Raw genomic sequence first — 27,539 nt, 5'->3', positions numbered from 1 at the left:
CAATAATGTTTGCCTTGTTTTTCCGCTGCTAACCACAATACATAAGATTGTGATGGAGGATACCTAAGTTCTATTCCCGGTCTGCCACAAATTCCTTCATGCTTCAGTTCCCCCTTTTGTAAAATGCTCACAGTGAGAAATAACTACTTCACAGGCGTGTTACATGAATTGCCTGGACAATTATGGTAACTGCCCATGCAAATTAAACAGGGAAGAGAGCATACATTATTGTGCATGCACATTTCTAAAAATCTAGCCCCAAGTATAGAATCAAGAGTAAATATTTTGTATAAATAGTACATTTGTAAGAGAACAGGAGAGTATAATCTCATTTTCTTCAATCAGTTATGCTATAATCATACAGACCAATATACTGCATGTGTTCTTGACATACTACAGGAGATATTATGGGAAACCCTTGTTGTAAACATAAGTGAAACCTGCAAAAGACTGAAAAGGAATGTGTGTTAGGAATTATTAATACTACATTATGTTATTCATGCACATGATACCTCATTGCAGACAAGTACAGACTGAAGCAAGCTAGAATTCTACCACATTATTCATATACTGTGTCTGGTACATAAGAATGTTTTGTGTATTCATTATAATTGTTATCATTACCATTCACAATCATTAACTTTACTGCAGGTCAGCATGATATTCCTTATGTTAGTAGCTTCTAACTACTGCGCAACCCCACTAAGTACTGAAGTGCCTCTGAGTACTCCCTCAGGGCCTACGATGACTCTGCAGTAGCCCCTGCCTCAGTTTCTCCTCCCCAGGGTTTCCATCTCTCCTGGGAATTCATGAGGCTCAGCCCCAAATAAACACCAGCTTCAACTATAGTCCCAAGGTAATATAAACCAAAGGTTTTTGGCTCTTCCTGGGCTCAGCTCGTATTATCAGAGTGTAGACTCTCTTGTTTTTTCCCTGCTGGGAGTCCAAGTACAGCACAAACAAAAATGGCCTTCTTCCCATTCTGGGTTTCCCACTCTACTCAAAGTCTTTAATACTCTTTACCAGAGAAGTGACTCCCAGAGCTTTACCTGGAGTTTGGCCTCTTCTCTGACTTGACAGGTCAGTTTCAGCTCCACCTAGTGGGATTCCTTTTCTCTCCTGCTTTCTCAGGGTCTCCTGCAGGACCCTTCTTGCTCTCTGCAGCTACAGCCATCTCCTCCTCCACTTCTCCCTTTCTACTCAGCCCTCAGGGCTAAATAAGGTAGGGCTTGATTGAATCACAGGACCTTTATTCTCCACAACTGGGGAGGCAAGCTTATTGTGACACAGGTATGGCTGAGACCCATCTTCCTTTTAGAATCCAGCCACCTTGTGTCATCCCCCGTATCCTCTTCTAGAATTATGACCAGACTACATTGTGAAGTGCTAGGAAATTGGAAACAAACTTAAAGAATTCAAAAATGGACAGACAATGCTACAGATACTGATCCAGATTCTTCAATCTGGAGTTGTACAAGTGAATATGCAGATACCTTGAAGACAGTGAGCTTTATTCTCTTGCTTACACTGGTTTAAATAAGTAGTGATCTGATGTAAGTTAGTTAAGTTAGAGGAGTGTGCGAGAAGACATGTACCACTATGTTCAACAGCATGATGATATCCTCTGATCTTGTCCTGAGTATGAAGCGACTGTATCTTCTCATAATTCTCCCATGAAAGATTAAATTTCCACCAAGCATAGAACAATTTTCAGCTACATTTTGATATTCTATTCAGCTATGCACCAAGTTGTATGTACAAAATATGACTTGCAATCCTTGATTAAACAGGTGCTCTTTGAACCAAGCAGCCTTGCATTTTAACATAAATAAACTATTACTAGTTTAAAACCACAGTGACTGTGATTACCTGTACCAGTAAATCATGGTGCCAAGGGCTTTCTTAGATCTCTCTTAATAAACTATAAGTAAGTGATCAAAGAAAGCAACTTCCTAGATGAAAAACTATCTTCTGTGGATGAAAGCTTTATTCAAAGGTGATATAGATGGGCTGTTAACTATAGCACAAAGAAACTAGAGCTTGCAGCCAGCTGTTTGTAGACATCAGAACTCCAGTGATCAAACTCTTTCAAACTTGTGAATTTTAGCCAGAAATTCTTCACTTGCTCCAAGAGGAAGACTAAAGGGATCTGCTGAAAACGTAAAGTGTAATATTCACCATGAAATAACTGAATTAGCACAATCTTATTCAGAATGGACATTAGGTGCACCAGTGTGAAACAAGACGATTGAGAGGATTAAAGATTTATCTGGCTTGACTGAGCTCCTGGAAAGCAAAGATGGACTACCAAAATCACAGTGCAAAACCCTTCCAAATATTTTTAAAAGTTCATTTCAGTATCCAAAAATTGCAGCTTGGACCCTTCTCAAGAGAATTTGTAAGTGTCTGATATTTCTTTTTTCAGGGGTGGGGGTTCATGTGGGGTATGAGTAATTGAACTTTAGCTATACCACAGTAGACAAAGCAAGACAGATATTAGCTGAGTTCTTGTTAGGCCTACAAGTTTGGAGACTTTGAAAAGGCACTGTGCTGAATGACCAGATTTTCCCACTGCTTTCTTAGCAAATCAAAGGGAAGGTTTCAACTAACAGGTAGATAGATAGACAACTAGGCAAACCCGTACACACTGAAAGTATGTATTATTTGCAAAGTCTTGCAAAATAGGGAGAGCTTGAGGTGAGATTTGAGCAAATATGAGATCTGTGCTCAATTAATCCCATGAAACACCAGTGAAATCCCTGGGGTTGAATGTATATATCTATGAGCAGATTTTGGCCCAACTGAAAATAGGATTTTTTTTTTAAATTAATCATCAAGACTATAACAGGGTTCAAAAAAGGACTAGATAAGTTCATGGAGGATAGGTCCATCAATGGCTATTAGCCAAGATTGTCATGGATGTTTGCCGGAAGCTGGGAATGGGCAACAAGGGATGAATCACTTGAGGATTCCCTGTTCTGTTCATTCCCTCAGGGCTACCTGGCACTGGCATCAGAAGACAGAACACAGAGTGAGATGGACCTTTGTCTGATCCAATATGTTCTTAAGGTTAGTAAAAAAACAAAAAAAGGGCTTAGGCAATTACTACCCATTCCTTGCTGTCCAATAATATTAGAATATAAGATTTATAGTTGAAAACAATACAGACAACAACCATACTTCACCTACCACAAAAAATATTCCTGCTCATTCTGAAAAATCTAGTGATTTATTTAAAACTAGGGATGCAGCATTGGTAAATGACAGCTACTCTGTTGGATGACCCTCCATCAGGAAACCCAGAGGGATGCTGGATCTGTTTATGATCAGAAGGATCAAATCATTCATCTATTCTGACTCTCTGCTCTGTTATTTTATGTAGGCATGATGTTGAAAATTACAAGAATTGTGCTCTCTAAGATCAAGCAGGCAGAGCAGTGGAATATGGAGATGTGAGTGTTAAAGCCCACAAACCAAACAAAAGCTCAGAGGTTTCATTTTAGGCCTACCTTGCTAGCCTTGACAGTGTTGCTGTAACAGATCTGTTTTGCCTAAAACTATTCCTTTAGCTTTGCATCTGCAATTTAGCTGAGGATTTCGTCCTCACTTCAGCACATGATTTATTTGGGAAGGAGTGAAATAAATTAACTGTTCTGTACTGTGTTGCAACCCAGAAAATGCTAAATACTTGCCTATTTCTTCCCTGCCCTTTATATTCCTCTTGTTCAACCTTGTAAGTTGAACTAAAACTTCATATATGTTTTGGAGTCTGCAAGTGTCAAGCTGACAAAAAATACAAAGTAACAAATTACAAAACAGTCCATAAGCCAGTGCTTCAAGCCAAAGTTTAAATAATACATACTTTAGACAAACTATATTCATTCCACTGCAGTTCTCCAATAATCAAATAAGGTGGCCTACAGGGGAAATAAAGTACTGGTAACTCAAACAACAACTTCTGTTCACGTTTCCTTCTACAGGCTTACAAGGAGTCCTAATGGTATCCTGAAATTCTTTCTTTTAATGACTAGGTCTGTCTGAAGGTTAACGTTTTGTCCCACTGAAATGAAGGAAAATATGCCAGTGTTTGAGAGATTTGATTACCTGTATGAAATTATGCTCACTTGGTTGTTCCTAAGTAAGGCACTCCTGGGTAAAGGTATATTAAAAGGGGAATAGGAATAGTGTGCATAAAAAGAAAATATTTTCCAATTATGCTTCACAAGATGCTGAAAATATTACTTGTGACAGAGGATTATGAATAAGATAATTACTGAGAGCCGAATGTACCTAAAGCTATAATAAAGGAGAGAGAGAAAAAAACATTATTAAGTGGTTATTGGCTGTTGCTACTGCTCTTTGTAACAAAAGGCCAACACAGTAGCAAGGACAAAGCTGTGCATAGTTTAGGTGTAATGCATTATATACAAGGATACCACTTTACCACATACATTGCCCATCATTAATTCAGATAAATGAAAATTTATCAGCTTTTATTTGACAGCCTGAATGATTTATATCACTACAAACAAGCTTAATAGGATTTTTTTTCTATTAAGAGTCAGGTGAAAAGAAGAGAGATTTAGAAATATATATGATAAATGTTCCCCAGTAAAAATTCTTTCATTTCTCTTCTTACATAACCAGGGCAAGGGTAATGCATTCCCAGTGAGCAAAGCTACATTTCTGAAGGAATCCAGGTTAAACTAAGGTTTGCAAAGCACTGAAACATGGTGGAATTTGATTTCTGGAAATTAAACTCTCTCTTTTTACTCCACTTTTGATAATTCAGTCAATGAAAAGATATTCCAATTATGCAAATGTCAAGATTGTTATTGTCCTCAACAATTAAATCACAGGCTTGAAGACACAAGAAAACAATATTAAATTCAGTTATTTTTAAAGTATTTTGATCCAAAAAAGGTTATGGCATAAATTGCATTGTGTATTACTGAAAAGCCAAAATGTCTCTACTTCAAACAAGGTAGGTATGGTATACAGAGCACTTTCAGCTCAAAAGCTTGTCTCTCTCATCAACAGATGTTGGTCTGTTAAAAGATATTACCTCACCCTCCTTCTCTCTGATATCCTGTGACCAACATGGCTACAACTCTACTTTAAACTCAACTTCAAAAAGTTATTGTGAAGTTAGGGTGATCATTACCTTAACATTAATCCATAATTTACTCTGTGTGGGAGGAAGAATGGTCTTGTGGTTATAGCATGGGACTGACTAGGACTAGGAGATTTGGGTTCTATGGGCCTAGATATATGATGATGCAATGATCTGTGCTCATAGTCCAACTACCTAAAGTCTCACAGCAGTCACTGGGGCTGTAGGTGGCCATGGGTCTAATTTTGGGACTGGGGATTTAATATGTAACCTTGGAGAATCCACGGAACCTCTCCATGCCTCCATTTTTCCATCTACAATATTGTGAGGTGCGGTCTTCTTTCAGGTCTTTTATTCTACCCATTGAGTTATTCAGGAACAGTTATTGCACTTTAAATTCACACCCTATCTTAATATGAAATTAACTTGCAAGTGTAAACAAGCAGTGACATTTGTAAAAGTGTAAACAAGCAGTGACATTTGTGCTTTGAGAGCCTCAGATGGAAAGTGTTAAAAAGTGGAAATAATTTTTATGTACTGAATGTGGGATTTTGAATGTGTGTGAGAGAGCAACAGGAAGGATGTAAAATGCTGACTTTGGCAATTTAGTGACTTTCCTGCTACATAATAGATTTTGGCTGTGATGAAAAATGGTCTCATAAACAGTACATTCCTTTTGAGATGCCAGAACACATCATTGCCACGCAGGGTTTTAAGCAACAATCCTCACAAAAATCATTAATATTTTTAAATGTATGACATAGGTTACAACAGTCATGAGGTCCCAATCCACCATGGACAAGTTGCACTGCTAATGAGAGTGATATTGGATTCTTATACTCCTTTGCTTAATTCTCTTTGGTAGTTACTCCATCCCACTTATAAAACAAGATGTCCTCCCAATTACTGTGGCCCCTCCTGATTAACAAGAAGCCTTCCACTAAACCCTTCCAAAAATACACACACCAGTCATCATCACATTCCCTATTATTTTCATGTCTCTTTCACATCTCCACACTATTCCCAATACCAACTAGCATGGAAGAGCTGAAGAAGGTTACACATTATATCTTGGAGCTTGTAGTGGCAGGGATTAGGAAGGGTCAGTCAAACTGGCTCTGCAGCAGTGCTCAGATTTGCTGAACAGATCTTGGATTGAGTTCAAACTGCTGGATTTAAAGAAGGATATTTTAAAATGCTTGGAATCGCCAGGCCCAGACAATTTGATGAGCTACAAACTGTGATTGAAAACACATTCCAAGGATTTTTTGGAGGGGAGAACAGAAAGTTTCCCTAAATAGAAATTAAGGGTCTAAAACAGTGTTTCCCAAACTTGGGACGCCGCTTGTTCAGGGAAAGCCCCTGGTGGGCCGGGCCGGTTTGTTTATCTGCCGTGTCCACAGGTTTGGCCGATCAGGGCTCCCAGTGGCCGCGGTTCACTGTGCCCGGACAACGGGGGCTGCAGGAAGCGGCGGCCGGTACGTCCCTTGGTCTGCGCCACTTCTAGCAGTTCCCATTGGCCTGGAGCAGCGAACCGTGGCCACTGAGAGCCGCGAACCGTGGCCACTGAGAGCCGCGATCGGCCGAACCTGCGGACGCGGCAGGTAAACAAACTGGCCCGGCCTGTCAGGGGCTTTCCCTGCACAAGCAGCGGAACAAGTTTAGGAAACACTGCTCTAAAATATAACATATTAGAAGGGCTTAATAAGGACAAGAGGTTTACTAGTGGACTTGCTGCGGAAAGAATAAATCAAGGATTGAATATTGTAGGATTACTGGTGTTCCTAAGAATTCTGAAACAAATGTCCCTTATGGCTAATGGGGACATCAGGTCAAATGAATTTCCAGAATATTATGTCCTGGTTTTTACTGTGAGAAAATTACCAAGAGGACAGAATTCTTTTACATTTATTTTGGCATGTACCAGTCTAGATTCTAGTGGATTATTGAAGTTTTGAAAGCCTCTAGAAGTGAAATGGAATTTCAAGGAAATCAACATTTATATTCTTCTAGTGTACAAGCCTACCCTGTTGAAATATGAGAGCTTTGCTCAGACAAAGGAAGTATTTTAGAAAATAAGCCTTCCAGCTCAAGTGATGCATCTCTAGGTTGCTCTTCTTAAAATGGTGAGAGTAATTCTTATATTTTCTGATCTTTGGAGGAATCCATGAAATTTGCAGTAACTAAGAAAGACATCTGCACTGGAGACATCAGTTGGCATGAACATGGACTTAACTTTATTAATATTCTTCTCTTTTCAAATATTGAATATAAACATTTCAGCAACACTTCTGAAAATGATTGTAATGAACCTACAGGTTCATCACTAGATATGGTTGTAACCTGCAATTCAACATATAGCCAGAAAAGGACTCCATAATTTCCAGTGGATAGCTGAGCAAAATAAAGAATTTCAGTCCCACAAGAAATTCCAGTATTTCAACATTTATTTTCATCCCAAAATAGGCCAAAAAGTTGAAATATTGAAAGTTTTGGCAGAATGAAATAGTCTGAAAAAAATTCAATCCAGAAATGTTAAAACATTTTTGCTTTTATTGTAAAAAAACAACCCCAAAACAAACAAACAAAAAAACATTTTGGCATTCCCAAAATTGAAACATTTTATTTCAGTTTATTGAACTGAAATGAAACTCTTCATTTGGGGTAAACTCAACTGCATTTCCCTATTGTGTTTAGTATATGATGGGAGCTGTAGTTGGGAGCAAGGGGCCAGGCTCTCTAACTAGACTACGTCTCCCATTGCACACCCACCTGGCTGCTTGGTCAGAGGGAGGCCACATTGCATCCTAGGACATGTAGTTCTCCATGGAGCCCAGAACACAGGAGAGAATGGGGTCCTGAACTACAACTCCCATTGTGCCATCTGCCACAATAGATTGCCGTTTAATGTTGAACTGACTCAGAACTAAATGTTTTGGGTCATTTAACAAAATGAAATATTACAATTCAAATCAAGTCCAACCAAATCAATATATTTTGGCTTGATTTTCCCCAATGGGAAAGAAATCATTTCCCCCCCACGCCCATGTTTTCCATCAAAAATTATTTTGATGAATAATTCTTGCTCAACTCTACTGTAGGGTGAAGCAAAAAATGAAAGACAAATCAGAGGTCAATGGGAAGGAGTCCATGGCCATGCATGAGGCAGGTTGCCAACTTTCTAACCAAACAAAACCGAACACCTTTGCCCCTCCCCTTCTCTGAGGTCCCGCCCCGCTCACTACATCTCCCATCCCTCCATCACTCACTCTCCCCCACCCTCACTCACTTGGTCATTTTCACTGGGCTGGGGAGGGTCTCTTTTTGACCGGGTGTTCCAGCTGAAAACCGGACACCTGGAAAGAAGCAGCAGGCTGGAGGAAGCAGTCTGGTAGCTTTCTGCAGAGGAAAGGCTGGATAGCAGACAGCCTGGAAGGCAGGGCAGCAGAGTTGGAAAGAGACACAGCCTATTATTAGCAGGGAATCTGTGGAAGGCAGGATAACATAGGGCTGCAGTCAGGAGAATGGTGCAGGGGGGCTGTACTCTGAACTTGCTCCTTTCATATCCCTGAACTGTACTGCACTGCCCCTCGGCATAGGCATTGGGAATTGTGTAGGCTTGTTTTGTTTTGATGATACTATAAAAGCAAGTATGCCGAGAATATTTTCATCTTCGATTGCTGGCAGCCCTAGTAAAGGAATCCTCTATGTTATTCAAAGTGTGCGAGCATTTATGTGAACCCAGTGAGGGCTAGAAACTGGAAGGCCTAGTGTTTGGAGAGGTTTCAGTGCTCACCTCTGAACTCATGGAGACACAATATGCTACCAGACTTTTAGGGGACTGGTGAAGCATGACAACGTGCTGCAGAGAGATTGGCTACAGCATCTTGTGGCCACTTTTGTAACGTTTACATGGTGCATGAGATGTACCTTTAGTATGCGATGTATTTATTTCAGATGGGTGTCCTCACAGGGGTGAAAATCTGGCTTTTCACAATTTGCTAATTTTAAAAATTCCTTTAAAACTCAAAGCATTTGTTAATACATATTCTACTTCTCTTATTTTCAGTAGAATTCTGGCAGCATCCCTCTCTTTGACTCTCGTTCAGCCAAGAGTAGTAGAGGTGGTTAAGACTTTTTAAACACTTTCTTTTTCCTGAACAGTTTTAGTTTTGACAAATCCCAGCCTCACAAAATTTTAGGGAATAAGTTTTGAATTTGTCCGATTTTGATATTTTCAGAACAAAAAGGCTTGGGGACATTTTTTAGTCAAAGTGACTTTTCATGCCAACATGTTAGTAAATTTAAACTAAAAAAAGGTTTAAAAATAAAAAAAAGGTCAAAGGGGAGGGGGAGGGAAATTATCCAAACAACATTTCAATTGACCTGAACCTAAAAAAGAAAAAGAAAGAAAAAAGGTTTGGCAATTCATGCAAATTTTCAAGATTTAGACTATTCCTCCCAATTTGGGATACACAAAGTTTCAAAATTTCAAAAATTCTCATGGGATGGGAAAATTATTTCCCACCCAGATGTAACTTGTGGGCGTCCGTGTGGTGGAGATTTAGGCCTTTGGCAGGCTGATTGATCAAAGAGACACCAATATTGCTGCACCTGAGAAGGATGCTAGAAATCCATCTCAGCAAAACATGAACCATTTCCCTCTAATCATTTTCAAGATGCGATAACACCACAGATACAATGAGCCTTAGGTACAATCAGTTTAAAAACATTCATTTGTTTTATTATAGGAGCTTTTAAATTGTTAATATATGCCGTTGCACGCTCATTATTACCCTATCTTATCTTATTTCTGTCTCACACCAGAAAAAAATCTATCAGATTGATTCCTATCAGAGTTCCATATAGTATTATGTCCAGACATATTGAGAAATCATTGTTCCCATTAGTGATACAATGGTAGGCAGCATGATCTCCTGGATGGAGAATCAGGATTGAAGAGTCAGGAGCCGGGGTTCAGTTCTCAGGTAGATTTGCTGTGTGACATGGGGCAGGTCACTTCACTTCTCTCTGCCTCCATTTCCCCTCCCAACTGTTTGGTCCATTTTGATTATAAGCTCTTGGTGGCAGGGATGATCTCTTATTATGTGTTTGAACAGTGGAAGCAAAATGGGGCACTAATCTTGGTTGGTGCCTCTTGGACACTACAAATAATAATATTAATAACATTAACATGTATGGATGTTTCTTATTTAAGAAGATTTATGATTTATTATTTCACCACCCCAGTGTTCTGGGAGTACATACAATGTTTATAAAAACTACACACTGCAGCAGCAATGTCTAAAGAGAAAGCCCAACCAAAATTCACCATAGGTTAAAACTCACCCCCTACCTATATATGCATCCCCTCCTGCCAAGTGAAATCTTCCTATACACGTTAAATCATTTATATAGTATCTGTTTACTCATATGAAAACTCAGTAAAATGTAAGTTTAATTCCATGTATACATGTTTGTTTAGATCAGCACCAGCTTTCAGTTCATCTGATATTCTAGCAGTTATGTAGCACCTGCAATAAAATCATCAAGATCCATTAATAACAAAAATAAGTTAAAGCCAATACAAGAGTCCGCATTTGTTAAGTCTTGCTTCAGATGATTTTGGATGAAGGAAGAAACACAAACACTTTGCCTCTGGCTTTTTTTTTTTTTTTTTGGTGTCTGTATGATACAGCAACAATGGGAATTGCCACACATGCCAATGATCTACATTCAATGTCTTATACTGCATAGTAATGAGAAAGCACATTTGCCTAATAGACAGATGCTTTTAAAAAAAGACAGCATGGAATGCATATAACAAATGTACTAATAATTATATTAAAACACTATGTTAAAATAATGCTTGTTTGGTTGCAAAGTAAAGCTCTCGAAAGTCAGAAAATACCAGATTTAGGATTGTCTGTTCAGCTTCAAGTCAGCCCCCTTATGAGTTCACCCTGTGCACTGAAGGAGGCAGGGTCTTGTGGGGGAAAAATGGTATGTGGTCATATAATTAAAATCTGTCCGAATGCATGCACACAAGGGGGCCAAATTAACGTTGCTCCGGCAACTGCAGATCTGATGTTTCCTAGCTCTTGAGTACTCAACTATACGACCTAAATAACACTCTTTGAATGTAATATATTATATGTAATTTCCTAGATTTTTGTTAAAGGGAAAAGGTAGATCCAATTATATTATTCACAACAGTAACAGCACCCACATTTTGCATTCTCATCAGGGTTTGAACCTTGAACTTCAACACTGCAGCAAAGACTGGGTCTGTGTACTGGTTCCAGAGAGTAGTTTGGGGGAATCTGGCCTGTTTCTCTCCCCTCTCCTCAGAACTGGGGGAACAGCATCCTCTATATGGGCTCTTAAGGACAGGAGGATAGGCCAATGAAACCACGTTCTGAATTTGGAAGGATTTATAGGCAGTGCTCGGGGGTGAGGGGGAGGGAGGAGTCCAGCCTGGCTCTCTCCCGCCAGCAGCCAGGAGGTGTGGGGAGGTTCATGACACATGTTGTGCATCCAGAGGGGTATTTGGGCACTGGGACCATGAACCTAGTCTGGAAGTGAGAGCAACTTGCCTTCATCCCCCCCATCTTCTGATGCATCTACACCAGCAGTTCCCACATGTTTCCACTGCAGAGCATGCTGCTGCTGCTTTGGCAGCATCGGGAGCCTGGCTGTAGAATGTTTGTGTTTAGTTATTATTTTGGCAAGCTGCAATAATTTTCCTGAGGAACAAAAGTAAGAGAGGGGAAATGGCAATTTTTAACACTTTATATCTCAGTAAAGATCAATGGAATTTGATAGGACACAGACAAGGTACCTCTCTGTCGTGAAGGCTATTCCCTGCTGACTATCAAATGTTTGCTGCAAACAATGGAAATGTGAGAGCTTCTTGAAGAAAAGCTTGAGAAAATATTTTAGAATGGAAAGTATTAGGCAACCTAAATATAGGAATCACTGCCAGCTCCCTCATATAATAATACAAAGCCTGATCAAAAGCCCATGGAAATCAAGGGAAGGATTCCTAACAGTTAGATAGATGGTCTTTGGATCAGGGCCATATAGCAGGTGTCTGATGTAGGAACCCAACTCAAAATGTAATTCTATTAATCCATATTATTTGTAGTGTCTATATTTCATATTTTCCGCAATTAATCTAAAATTGTGTTTTTCTTTCATGGCATTTACTATCCTGATTTCTCATGTTGAGTCATTACAGCAGGTTAGCATTTTTTTTTTTATTAAGCTTGTGGCATGATGACCTTAGAAAGACAGTGATATCCATTCTGATGAAAGAGTTGAAGGTTGGGACTGTCTCCTTTTTCTCCAGTGCCCAGTGCTCATACCCTAGATGTTCAGTGCCACTTACTTGGTGGGATTCTCAGAATAAGAACACATGGTATTCTATGTACGCTACTCTCCAGCAGGGGAAAATAAATTAGACAAGACAGTTGCTGGATTGAATAGAGAAGATGATTGTGGTACTCTCTCCTGCTAAGAAATGTCTGTTTAAATAAACTACCTTTTGTTGGTTTTACCTACAACTGGGCTCTTTGTCTCAATTAGGTGGAATATGATGAAATAAAAGACTGTCTCAGAAAGGATTGCTGGAGGCAATCTAGCAGAAATGCAGAGCACACCAAGTTTGAAATACTAGCTCGGGGCTTCACTCTCTTTTCACAAGGGGCTGGATGCTACAAAGGTAGCAAGCACCAGCACCAGAATGAGGAAAAGGATTTCTTATGTTGCTCCTAATAATTCCTCTGGTTAATTCAGGAATGACATGGATACTCTCCAGGGGGAAGCCACAGAAATCTCTTCTTAGCAGCTGATGTAGTGGCTATGAAATATGGGCCTTGAAGGAAATAGTGGAATGAGAATCTTTTCGGCCATGAGAGATGCTCAGCTGTTCCCCTGGGAGAGAGGAAAGGTATAGCTATACATTTGCTATTAATGGCCCCAACTCAACTAGGTACTTCACGGGAGCTAATGATATGCTTAAAGTTAGGCACATGATTAAATAATTTGATGAAACAGGGCCTACATGTATGATTTTCATACATAATTTCCCCTGAAAACATACTTCAACTTCCACCAGATTAGAGCCTTTAAACAATGCCTAAAATATTTACTGCAGTGCTGTATGGTCCATGGCTTTATTTTTGCAGCTAAGCTGAGTGACTGCTTCACATCCAAAGATTAAACTGTGAAGTCTCTTACGGCCCATTAACTGGAGAGAGAACATCAGCAGTCTCAGATTTGTAGTCTTTGGGACTGTCACACAATGCTATGCAGCACATGAGGTACCAACCAGCTGGATAGAACCAAGATATTTTAAATAAGAGTTTCCCGTGCAGAAAAAAAGATTGTGCAAACCCTTTCTTGTTATTTTCACACAGAGGCTGATTTTCTTCATGACAGTTGTCATATATGTAGGTATTCTAGTCTAAAAATTGAAAACTGGGTGTCTTAAGCATACCTCTCAAATGTCCTTCATTCCAAGTGTCACTCACTTTAGTTCCAAAGTTACCTTTGTGCCCCACCATTCTGATGTTCCCTCTGTTTTGCTGTCAAAAGTTATTTACCTCAGAAACAAGGAAACATGAAACTGTGGTGACACACAGTCCAGCTTGATCCTGAATCCTGAACTGAATCCTGTTGTATTTCATGTTTGCTGCATGAATAATTTTTGTGTCTGTGTCACACATTGCAGCCCACATTTGAGCCTTGGCAGATTGAGAGAGAGATATTTCTCAGGGCTTGATAATGATATATTCAGTCCTTCACCTTAATGGTTTGACTCCGACCTGTGTTGTCAGCTATGGTAAGTCACTACCAACTGATGGTTCTTCAGTGGCTTATGGGAATAGGCTACTTGCCAAACCAGTTCATAGTGGACAGGTGTCTGTTTCAAAAAAACTGCCTGAACAATTGGCACTAATTGGTACCTATGTTGACAAGAGGAACTAAGTCGTCCTGACAGCACTAGAGGTGGTCCCTCCGGGTAGAATCTGAAATCCATTTGAAGAGCAGTGTGGGGAAGTTTACACCATTATGTCATATCTGTTACGTGGTCACAGAGGACTCCACTCAATTTTTCATAGTGTCACTCTAGCACTTTGCATGGACGTTTGAAAACCGTTAAAATTCATTAAAAGAAAAATAAAAAGTTTGGTTCAGTGTATTGATTAGAATAAGCACCTAATTTCCCCACATAGGGAATTAAGCTCAGTTGGATCTACCAATCTTCTGAAAAAACCATCATCCATGAGCCGTCAGCAAAATATGTCAAGGAACAAATGCTAAGTAATAATAATATTAATAGGGCACCAAAATACCTGAATTCCTAGACCGAGTCACTGTGTAATCATACCCACAATATGCATGTCCTTCCTCACGCCTCTCCTTCCTTGTGTGTTATTATATACACCCTAGTCTGTCAAGTCTAAAAGTTAGGGCCCAATCCTGGAAGGTGCCAAGCACATCAGAGAAGTGCTCCTCACCCTTAACTTCATTAGCGGGCACACAGCATGTCTCAGAGGGTGTTCAGCACATTGCAGGACTGAGCCCTTCACGTGTATTCTGCAAAGTGCCTTACACGCAAATAGGTGCTAAACAAAAGTGGGCCGCATCCCAGACCCATCATTTTGCCTTGCTTTCTGCCACTCTAGCAGCATAAAGTAGAATTGATCTCATGGGGGGAAGGAGTCAGGGTGGGCATGGCAGAGTTCTTCTGCACTCAGGAGGTACCCAGCTGGCAGAATAGTCCTTTAAGGCCATTGTCATCCATTAGAAATAAGCAGGAAAAGATGAGGGATGCTGCATAAAAATAGGCAAGAAAATTAATTGTATTGTGTTTACTTCTGAGTGTTTATTAACAAATAACTAGGAAAAAAGTCCTACATTAATGCACTATTAAGGTTGCACAAGAAATGGAAAAGCTAAAACTCCAACAACAGTGGCAGCATTTCAAATCCTGAATGTTTCATGATGCATATTTTAGGTCATAAATAATAAAATACAAAGATAAGCAGAAAACAGGATTAGAAATACTACATATATGTAACATGACTGGCCCTTTCTCTGGTTATAGCTGTAAAAACTTTAATGTTGCATTAACACAGGACCACATCATCCCCTGAAAAGGATACACCCACGAACTGCAAACTTCCACTGCTTAATATTGATTTCCCCCATTCAGGCAAGAAGCCTGTAGTTGAGCCCTTCTTAGATACAGATCCCTTTTGCAACATTAATGAGAACAGCATTAACAGGCAGCCACAAAAAATAATGGAACTAACTAACTAATTAAATAAATAAAAAGGACATAAAAATAAATAAAATAAATTGTACATGCAAATACTTCGTATGATGCACTGATCACATGAACATGGGCAATGCAGAACCCATAGCTCACTCTATCCTCTTCCATTCATGATGCTATTTCCATTTTAAGGCTCAATGCATTGTGTTTTCAGGACACCAGCCCGAGACCCAACCTGGGAACACATCATGTCCCTCTGTACTGTTCACCTCTGAGAGGCTCATAGGAACGTATTGACAGGTTCTCACACCTGTAAAAGCCTTATCCAAAACACATTGAAATCAGTGGAAAGACTCTTATTTACTTCATTGAGCTTTGGATCATGCCCATAGAAAGATACATACAAACATACACAGAAAAGGCAATTGCAACACATGGCTTTGGAGGTAGAAAAAAATCAAACTGAGATCCTGAGAAGAATTGGGAGGGTCTATGGGGACAGGAGGAGCAGCCTATTGAAAGAGCGTCAATCTGACTGTTTGTCAGTACAGCTCCTTTGAGTCTGGGGTTTATTATTGAATTATTCAATATTGACTCCAGAAACGAAAAATAAAAGGCTTCTGTCATTTTCACATCCCTTCTATGTGCATCTACTGTTTTATGTCTCCTGCACTGTACCCATAAATCATAAGTGTAATGCATAAACTAAACAACCTAGGTTTTCCCTGAAAATGTCTGTCTACTACACTGGGCTGTACGCCATTTAACACATCACAAATTGCAAGTACTATATATTTATCTTGGGCTCCATAAGACTGGTAAATGGGAGCTGTGATAACATGTTCTACAATATTTTATTACATTGTGCAGTTGCCTAATATTTCCTAATGTTATTGTCTACTTCATTGTGAATTCTGCTGTTGTCTCCAATGAAAGAACAGTGACATCTGATACACCACAGAGTTTGTGGTACATCTGCCATGGAGTTGTAAATGCATGCAGAAGAGGCTAAGAACATACAGCAGTATATATCAAGTAAAAGTTCTAGCTAACTAATCAAATATTCAGGGGCAGCATGCAGTGTCATCAGGCATATCACTCCACAGTTGAATGAGATTGTCAATCGCTGGAAAGCTGACTGCTGCTGTCTGAAATACACAGTATGCAGGTCCTCCAAAGCTGAAAGTAGTACGTTTGGCAGGTAAGCTAGTCTTACCCTATTGCAGGTCGATATATGTGTGAATAAAAAGGAACAGATCGTCGGAAATAAAAAAGACTGAAAGAAGATTATTTGTAAGTGTAATGTTTCTGTACTGGTTTAAACAACGTATTTATACTTGTGGAGGAGCGTAGCTCCATTTAGTACAGAGCTTATGTGAACTTGAAAGTGAATGACTAGAGTCCATATAGGTTTTTAAAATTGTATTTGCATATGTACAGTATTGGAACAATGACATTTCTTATTATGTTAATAGTACAATAACTAAATATTGATAGGTAAATAATAAGAATTTGTGTAGTATTTTATGGGCATTATCTAATTAATCCTCCCAACAACCCTGACACAATATTTATATCCTCATCTTAAAGATGGAGAACTGGCCACAGGGGGGGTTATGGCATGATCTTGCTCATATGCAAATAAATGGCAAATGACTTCAGCATCCCACTGACTTCAGCAGAGTCAGGGCAAAGTTAGAACCAAGAGCTTCTCCTTCCTAGTCCTTTACTCATTTCACTCAACCACCATACCGACCTTGTTGTCTGTCTATTTCATTTGACAGGAGAAGCTTTCAATTGTCCAGTTAATTTCACCCTCAGATTATTGTCATATCCAAGAGAGACCACATGAAGAGTGCAATTCTTTATGTACCTTGTAGTCCCCAAGGATAATTCACAATAGTACTAGATAAGTGTGAAGCTGTACTGCATCAGTTAAAGTTCTGTCAGCATTTTAGAAGCCCGGTTTAAGGTATCTAACATTTATGTTTCCTAATTCATACTCTCTGCATGTGTGTTTTTACCTCAGCTAGAACTATACTTTAGAAAAAGTTATTTGAACCCGTGTATGTATTTTTCCAAAGAGTTTCAGGATTCTATTTCATTTTGTTTATACACAGGCTTAAGTGCCAATGTCATGAGGTGCTGAACACTTCCTGAAAGGTAATCAGTGGTTTTAGCACCCACTGGGGTGCATGACCTATTATCTTGAGAATTTCTGATTCTTTAGGGGGTGAGTTCTCAAAGGGCCCTATATTGGCCTTAGAAATTGTGTGCCAACTTTTTCTTGTACATGGGTGATTATCTAAGTATGCAAACCCTTGTGTTTGTATTTGCATATCAGAGCAAAGACCTAAAGACCTGATTTGCACACATGGCAGGTCCTTGGTACATATTACCACCGTAACTGTGCAAGCACTCTGATAGTAAGGTGATGAGAGCCATATGAGAACTGATATAAATGGAATAGAAATAGCTATACATTAAATTTAGCCTTTGTTTAACTAGAGTCACTTTTGGAGTTTGGCTCTCAGGTTCACTGCACTTTCAGTCTTGTGATAGCATCGTGTATGTTCAGAGCATTCTGTAGAAGTACAGGTGTATTGTGAATATAAACAGTACTCGTAATATGTAGCAAATGCAACATGTAAAAAGCATTGGCTATGCACGCAGTAGAACACACATGTGCAAGTGAAACAAATGTAACAGCATGTCAGTGTTTTATTTTCTTACTTTCTTATCCTGAGACACTCTACAATAACTCACAAAGTGTACTTTATAGAGTGCCTTTCATACAAAGCATTCAGAAAGCTTTAAGGTCAATCATAAGCTAAAAATGTTCTTGACAGAGGAAGCAACAGAAGTGAAGGAGCAACCTCCAACTGTGCAGAATCATGGTTAGGCGAAAGACTGGAGGAATAGAATAAGCAGGAAAGGGACTTGCAGAATACTGGTATAACAGGGAAAATGAATGCACTGAAAGACCAAGAGGATGATTTTAAATTGGAATCTGGAATAGGTAGTTAAACCAAGGAGGGTGCCAGAGAACAGATATGTCATACCCCCATTTTCTGGAGGCCTTAAAAAAAGCAGCTGCAATTTTAAAGTTGGGAAGAGAGTTAGAACCTGACTTTGAAAATGGTTGAGCACCCGCAATTCCCATTGACTACAATGGAACTTATTGGGGGCTCACAAATCTCAGGGTCAGGCCTTCAGAAAGCAGAAGTAAAGGTGATTTTATGGAGATAGCAATAGACACAGACAAGAGTTACTAGGAAATATTAAGTTTAAATTCAGAAATAAGCCCAAAATTTCTGGCCTTTAGAATGTTTCACTTTTCACTCTCTTCCATCTCTATCATGCTGTAAACTAATTATGCAGCAGTCCCAGCAAATGGGATATCATGGCTTTGTAATAATAAGTATGATTCAAAGTCCTAGCAGACAATGGGTATGATGTCTTTATTAGTTTTGCCTGAGGTCCCGTACCCCCTTCTTTTCTCTTCATTAATGAATTTAAAATAATACAGGAAATTAAATCTAAAAACTACTGAGCATTACAGCAAAGTTAAGGTTATGATTTACACTGAAAAATAAATTCCCACAAAACTGAGATACAGTGTCCTCTCTCACTCCTTCTGGGTAGTTTTCCTTGTGCTTGGGCATTGCTGCACATATGGTACATAAGATCACAAACTTTTCTGATAACCCTGCAATGAAAGGATTAACTAAGGAGTGACTGCCTTGATTCAAGATCATCTTGTCATTTTACGTACTCTACAAAAAGAGGCTCTCTTCATTGCTTTAAATGCAACTGGGAATATTTGTATGTTAATAAGCCTTCTGCGTCCCCATTGATATTGGGATACTTTATTGACTGCAACAAAGAATATTAAGATAAATCTCCCATTGGTGTAAATCAACATTAGTTTAAATTGAAGTCAATGGAGCTATGCCTGTTTGCACCACCTGGCCCAAGATTTGGAACCCAAACTGATCATTTCACAGAATCAATTTAAGATAGCAATGGGTGACAATTGCTATTAGCATATTGGTCCAGCAACAGTTATCAATTCTATACTTTCTCTCTCTTTTCTTCAGTAACATGCATAGCTATTGAAATTCCCTGAAGTACACTGTAATATGTACAGAATGCTTTAACATGAAATTATATATGTTTTAACGCATTGTCTGCCTACATTTTATATAGTTTAGGAGCCAAGGTAATGTGGTAATAATATGTCTGATTATTCAGAGGAAACAGAAAGTTAATGGTATGTTACAGTATTTGACTATTCTGATATAAATCAAACATCCAACAAGGAGAACACATTTATTTGCTAGTCAAGCTTTATGATGAATGCAGATGGCATGATCTCTTTCCAAGGCAAGTGTAATTCAGAATTATTGATTGAAAGAAATGAACAGAGCTGTAAAAATAAACACGGGGCTGGTAATAGACCAGATAGAGTATATGTCAAGGCAAGCATGTGATATTTTACTCATGCTGTCCATCTTCCTGTTACAAAATACTATGCCTATGATGTTATTTTGTATGGCATGTACATCAGGGTCATTCTACAAATATATCTTAGCCTGGTGTCTTCTGTTATATAAGGTACACTTTCATCCTTGTGTTTAGACTTGCTCAAATGTGCATCTCTGAGAAATTTCAGAGCATTTCAAAGCTTTGTGTAGCAGGACAGCAGGTGAAAAGTGACCATAAAGTATCAAAACTTTTGAATACTGAATGTAAATATAAGCACTTAACAAATAGCAGCTTTTAGAAAAGTCTTAAGATGAGAAAAGCTAAGTATGCTGGCTAATGACATTTTAAAAAAAATTGCATCTGTTCTCCTTTATCACCAAAAATAAAAGATGCTTTCTATCTTAAAAATACAAGTTAGAACAGGTTGTCTGTACCCTGAAATCTCCAGTCCACTAAAAAGATCATTCTACTTTCTCCTGTCAGAGTTATACAACTAACATAAATGAGATGATCATCTAAGAGGAGTAAATATCTATAAAACATAAATTTACAGGTATCAGGGAAGACTCAGAATGACCAAGAGCTTTAAACTTGAGCTTGATAGGAGAGTCCCGGCCAATGAGGACCTACATGTACTGTACATTTTCATAGTGAAAGCAAAAAAAAAAAATCTTTACTTACCCGGCCAACTAATATTGGTTCAGGTCCAGAAAATTCTTCTAATACAAACATTTGGTTCCAAACCCAGCCCCTCTTCGAACGGTTCAAAACCTTCTGTTCTCCACTGAGCCCACTTAGTCCTATACTGGATCCACTTGGTAATATTTGAGATTGATTCAGTGGAGCCATATAAATGGAAGGAAGGACAGTAATCCATAATATTATTAATGGAGTCCATACATCCATAAGCATCTCCGTTAGTCTTTCTGGCATTGTACCACGAGCTTAGCAAATCACCACAGAAATGAAACGATTATTTTGCTTTCCTCCAGACGATAGCCATCCAGTTCATCATGCAGTAAAGTACATTTACTTACAGCTCCTCCATATGTTTGCAGCACAGTAAACATAAACAAAAATTGCTTAGCTTATAAAAACATGATCCACTGGGCTTTCCTGTCATCCAAGATTCCTGCAAAGATACGAGTAATACAAAGTTAGCTATAAAGTGCTTGGGAATATATTTTATAAAATCTTAAGTTATTTTCATGTCAGAAAAAGGCCAAAGTCTAGTTTTATATTTGTAGTAGATTATATAAGTGTCTAGGAAATGAATTTTAATGCCCATTTTAAAGGGGGGGAAAAGAACAACTAAGGGACAGGTTCTTCTGTCAATGTTTTGCAGCAGCTTCCTGCATTTGATTTCAAGTCAGAACTACTCCGTGTGAGCCAGCATATTAGAATTTGACCCTGTATAAACCTTTCAGTAAAAGCTAACCACAAATAACTCTGAAGCTGAGCAATAATACTGCAGTGGGTAACTCATTTTTCCTTTTTTATTCTACATGTGCCCTGCTCTCTTTGAAGTCAATGGAGCATACTCAGTACCTCAAAGGATTGAATCCTTCCTCCCCCCTCCCCCCCCCAGGCATTCATAACAGCAAGGGCAAGAATTTTTTTTTTTTTTTAATTCATGTATGGCCACAAATAAAAGTTCAGTTTTAGTAAATATTGTAACATTAAGAAAGAAAATATGAATTTCATTTAGGTAGGCAGAGGCAGGCAGGAGCCAGATTTCCCATTTTGCAGGACTTTCTGCTATTTCTAATTTGTTTTCCTTTCCAAAACAGCACAAAATTCAAAATATTTTGAAATTTTCTCACAAAATGACCCCCCCCCGACACACACACACACTAAATGGTTTTGGCCAACCAAACCTATTTTGTTCCAATAACAACATCAATGTCATTCCACTTTTTATGTTTTTAATTATATTTTAGCAAAAAAAAAAAAAAGAATAAAAATGGAAAATCAAAATATTCCAAAAAGGTTAAAATGGAATGATTCAACCTCATTGGAATGCTCTGTTTCTGTGGTAGTGGTGTTGTTTTCCAAAATTTTATAAAAATCAACATATTTCTGCAAAACATTTCACTTTTGATTCACCAGAATTTTTCAATGAAAAAAAAATCAAATTTATGATCAACCCTATTTACAAGTTCATGTTCCCCTACCTCTGTTTATACAACGTCATAAAACCATTAAAAAACAATCGAAACATAATTTAGCAAAAAAAATAAGACCTTAACATTCAGACAAATAAAACCTGATGTGGAGATCTCATATAAGATATTGAGGGGAAAGGAAGAGGGGAGGAGCGGACAGGAGAAGGTAATAAATAAAAGGCTCAGCCGGGGCCAATTTAAAAAAAAAACACCTTTAAAATAAAATCTTGAAGTGTTTGTTTTTCCTAAGAGATGTACTGAGACGAAGAAGCTAGTTTAACAACTTAAAGCCTGCTATAGTATAGCCACAATGCTCTGAAAACCTTAAATGCAACTGTAGGTTACTTAAAAAGATGTCTGGGACATAACCCAAAGGGGATAATAGCATGGCTGGAGTTTTGTAAAAGGCTTTCTGATATGTAATCATTGACTGGTTCAGAACCTAATGTAATCTTATGGAAAATTACACTCTAAGAGGATAGGTGCAGGGCTGCCAACTCATGATTTGTGTGTGTGTTGCTCAGAGCTGTACAAATCACTGATTGTTTTGGTTAGCTAGCAGTTCTGAATTTTTTAAAAATTTGTTTCATATAGACCCAAACCATTTTTTTTTTTGAAATTTTAGATGAGTCAAATGAAAAGCACACATTTTGGTCACACAAAGTATTTAATTCGACCAGAAACTAAACATTTAATTCAAATGTTGAGCTTTTTTAAAAAAAAAAAACTTAATTTTTGGTTTCAACCAAAACAATTCAGCGATATCAACATGAATTTATGAAATGTTTCACTCAACTTGAATCTGCATTTTTCTGTGAGAAAAAGTTGTGGTCAAAATAATGTCACCCAGCTCTAGTGTCTGATGATATTTGGTGTTTTTCTTGAAGACTAAACTTCTTGAGTCATATGATTATGCGAGACTCACAGCTTTTATTTTTGTATATATATTGTATGGTTCCAGTATTCATGTTTGTGAAGGAAAAACTTGAAAACATGAACATGAATTCTAAAGGCTAACAAAACAAACAGAAGACAAGTAAAAAGACACAAACTGTGGGGTTTGTTTTGTTTAACATAAAAATGGTTCATCTAGCCCGTATCTTGTCTTCCAACAGCAGATGGTCCCAGGTACTTCAGAGGGAGTGAACAGTACAGGCAATCATTGAGTACCCATTCCCTATCACCCACTGCCAGATTCTGGCAATCAGAGAGTAGGGACACCCAGAGCACAGGGTTGCATCCCTGATCATCTTCACTAATAGCCATTGATGACCTATCCTCCATTAACTTATCTAGTTCTTTTGGGAGCTCCATTGTAGTTTTGGCCCTCAAAACATCACTTGGCAACAAGTTCCCAGGTTTGTTTGTTTTGTTTTCATTTCAGTAACTGACAACACAGCTATGGAAACCTCTTGCAAGAAATTCTGAAGCCATGAGAGACTCATATTTTTAAGAAGGCGAAAAGAGCTGTTATGAACTAAAACTTAGTCTGAGTACCTCTGGACCTCGAAGTATGATACTTTTGATAATGCAAAAAGAAATGAGGTAAGTGCCCAGTGAGTCATGGGTCTCAGTGCTGAAGACTGAGTGAGAGAGAGAGTGCAGGAAGGTAATGCAACCTAATTCTCTGAAGAGATTTTCTATGAAATGTGGAAGGAAGAGACGTAACCTGACTTCACATCCCCTAATCGCCTCCAGGGAGTGGTGAGGAGCAGAGTGGAAGGACAGCTCTCTCCTAAGAGGTTGGGGAGGGGTGGGAACAGCCAGCTTCACTCTGAAGACAATGAAAGCATGGGGAACTAGAGGATTTGTAGCTATTGCCCTGTGGATCTTAAAAGGGAGAGGAACCCAGAATATGTTAAGGTAGGTAGGAGGTAATTAGAGGGAGAAGGAACATTCAAGCTTAGATAGAAACAATACACAAATTTTTTGGGGGGAAAAGTTTTTGATATTTTGCTGTTCTTGTGAATCAAAAGAAAAACAAACCTCAGGATAGCATGAACCACCATGAAGTGTAAAGGTCACTATCTTGGCTGACACTAGGGATCAAATCAGGGACCTGCCGAGTTAGAAGCATAAGTCTTTCCAGCTTGAGTTAAACTCTGTAGGTGAGGCTGTAACACTCAGATCCAGTGTGAATTCAACACAGAAGAGAGAAGGGGGCACATAACACACACTGACCTGTGAGTTACACCTGCACCAGAGAAATCTTTCAGATGAACCCACCCGGAGATTGCTGCTGATTTGGACACACCTCTCTAATTGGCACTTTTTTGCCATTCCCATGACTGAATAATAATAAAACACAGCACTTTTCATATTCAAGGGGCTTTTAAAAAACATCAACTAATTTATCTAATTAAGACTGAACTGCTGTCCCCTTTCACTCCAAAGGGTGCTCCCTCCTGAGCAGAGCTGATGCAAATTGGTGGGATAGTGTACACTTGTACTGCCACTCCATATGCTGTATCTTTTTGTTATATAGGGTAGGGAAGGGACATAAGACTTTAGTTACCTGAGCTGCCAAGCTGCAAAACCTAAATTTGCTTAGATGTATATTAAAACAAATACAGGAAGCTCAGATCCATTACTTTTCACGCAATACAGATGGATTAAATCCCATCTAGCTATTGCTAATACATCAAGATTCTTTAGCCATGATTGGATCCAATCTCAGTATAGCTCCATGGGAGAGGCTTCAGCAACACTTCAAACAAACAAAAACAGCAGCAGCAACAACACTGACATACCACGTTTCATTAAACCTAACTCAGTAAAACAACCTGGCAAAAAGCACAGTTAATTTGAGGGCTGTGGTCAGAAATGTGCAATAAGTTCTCCAGCACCAGTGGGAAAGGAAAGCTGCAGCATGTTTTAGGCATCACAGAACAAATCCCCCTCATAACTGCACAGGTTTTTGCTTTTAGCACTGCTATGTATGAGAATATGCACAGCTCACAATGAAGGAGACTCATTAGTATCTCCATAATGAAGGCTGTTCTTCTGGAACTCTTCACTGCAAGCCTCATTTGAACTCATTACTCTGACTTTGCCAGTACTAAGTCAATCCACCTGGAGCTGAGGGGTCTAGGCCTGTTTTAAGGGAGAGGCCTGCAACCAACGCATAGAGAAAGGACTGTCTCCAGAGTCCTGGCCAGTTGTGGAAATGGGTTCTTCTTGCCACTCTAGGTACTGCAATCCATGTGCAGGATGTGGTATTATGGAGCGGTACTATGGCACTTTTCCTGTCCCCATGGCTGCTATTGGTCCATTTGACAGACAGGCAGTCCCTTCTGGTCATGAAGGGGAAAAGACTATTTCTCCAGTTCTGGCACCAGCTAGAGACTGCCCCGGTCCCTAAGTTAAGTTGTTCTAATTTATTCTTGGCTGCACACAGCACAGGAAGCTATTTTGTGGTCAGGGATCGCTGTGAAATAGAGACACTGCAGCCATGTTTCCCTTTTCCTTGATACTCTGTGTATACCAGGGCCTAAGGAAGTGGTGTGGAGCTTGGGTGGTTGCTCTCTGCCATCTGAGGATCCCTTCATGAGGCCAGATCTGCAGGCTCTCCAGCTATTTTGTGCCATCAGAACAGCACAAAACACCTACAGCAGGAATAGAGTCTGGCTCTTAAACTGTTATTTCCATTATTTCCAGTGATTTGGTTTGTTTGTGAAAGTGTACCATTAATGTTTTTTCAAAAGCCACAATGTTCTTTTTCAGAGTAACAGCCGTGTTAGTCTGTATTCGCAAAAAGAAAAGGAGTACTTGTGGCACCTTAGAGACTAACCAATTTATTTGCGCGTGAGCTACAGCTCACTTCATTGGATGCATACCGTGGAAACTGCAGAAGACATTATATACACACAGAGACCATGAAACAATACCTCCTCCCACCCCACTGTCCTATTCTTTTTAGGTTCCATGTCTGATAGGTAAGTCTACAACCGTAATTCTAATTCAATAAAGCTTTTTGCCTGAGAGTATGTATAATACAGATTTGGTTCTCTGAATAGCTCTGTGAGATGAAGATGGGAATGATTTTTTTTAAACAGTCTAGGAGTCCAGATTGTGGGTAAAATAAAGGGATTTTTCAATATAACAAATAGAGCTAGGGAAATGTGACCCTTTTTCAGATAACAGAGTGTTCTCGATAACAGTTTAAAATAATCAAAGTGAAAATATTTGTAAAATGGTTGGTTTCTCAGAGCAAAACCTATAGAGAATCAAATCACAGGTAAAGCTGAATACTTTGTTTTCTGTAACAGGATCTACCTGCTGTATGTGTTGATATGCTTTTGGACAGGCAGCACCAAACCATGATTATTGTTTGGAATCTGGTAGAACTGAGGAGTTCCCGGCATGGACCAATGCTGTACAAACACAGAACAAAAAGCTTACAACCATACTGAATTTACAAGTTAGGTGATGCTCCCCCCACTTGTTGGAATTACGTTGCAGCATTATAAATGCCTAACAGTGTAATATCATTTCCAGATGTAGCACCATCATCAATTGATATCATGTACATTACAGTTACTTTAAGGGCCAAATCCTAGTCAATTGACACAAATAGTCCCATTGACTTATGGGGGCAATAGAATAGGTATGGCAATAGGGAACAATATGGAGTTCACTGTATAATTACTTTAATTCTCATCTTATGTATAACATACCTGTGGGTTATGGTTATTTGGCAGCTGACATATTGGTAACAACCAGTACTAATTTCATTGTGGCTATTTTGCAATTATATTGTAACTTTTAAAAGGTACTAGAGAGATGATGGAATGCAATAGAACTCTTATAAAGATTAATAAAGTTAGAAAAAATTGTTAACACAAACTGCTTACTAAGAAAGAAAATGGAGTAAGGTCATAAAAGCTTGAAAAATCAATTTATTTTTAGATTTGTCAAACGACAGAATGGCTTTCTGGCCAAGTAATCCACTTTATTACAGTGCTGGTGCATTGATTTACACCATGATCCCAGTCAAGGAGATTTTACAGCCTCTCTAGAGTTTCTTCACATCAGGAAATGTTGAGGATCCTCTTGCGAACTGCTGCATCTTCAGGGCAATCCACTTCTAATTTCATTCTGCGTTCATTGCTGCCTTGTTGATCATTGTGATTACAAGCTATAGATAAGTCCTCTGACCTCACCGATTCATTTCGGAGGATTTTGTCAATTTTTAGACAATTGTTTCAGTTACGTGAAAAATCTAGCACTATTGATTTATTTAAATAAATTACACTAGAGATGCCAGACAATTAAAATCGTGAGATATATATTTGTCCAACGTAGGCTTTTTGTAGATACTTCAGCATACACTCAAACAGTCTGTCAGAATGGATAGGAAGTTATCCTTTCATCGTACACTGGGAAGACTGGCTGTGATATAAAATAGCAATAACATGGAAAGAGAGATGGGACATAACGGCATCAGAGGTCCAGTAAAGATGTTTTAGGTAGTAAAGAAACATAGAGC

The 27,539-nt window shown here is 38.8% G+C and overlaps 1 protein-coding gene across 1 annotated transcript in view; it reads right to left on the bottom strand.

Moving 5' to 3' along the window:
- Window positions 1–20,819, bottom strand: part of CDH8 (cadherin 8) — a 182,356-nt gene extending 161,537 nt beyond the window's left edge. The window contains exon 1 of the mRNA XM_077830891.1: window positions 20,568–20,819. Within this exon, the coding sequence (XP_077687017.1) occupies window positions 20,568–20,819 (252 nt within the window). The remainder of the gene's footprint in view (window positions 1–20,567) is intronic.
- Window positions 20,820–27,539: the final 6,720 nt, after the last annotated feature.

Source organism: Eretmochelys imbricata, chromosome 12 (assembly GCF_965152235.1).
Source record: "Eretmochelys imbricata isolate rEreImb1 chromosome 12, rEreImb1.hap1, whole genome shotgun sequence".
Taxonomy (NCBI): Eukaryota; Metazoa; Chordata; order Testudines; family Cheloniidae; genus Eretmochelys; species Eretmochelys imbricata.
This window is presented reverse-complemented; position numbering and strand designations above follow the sequence as displayed.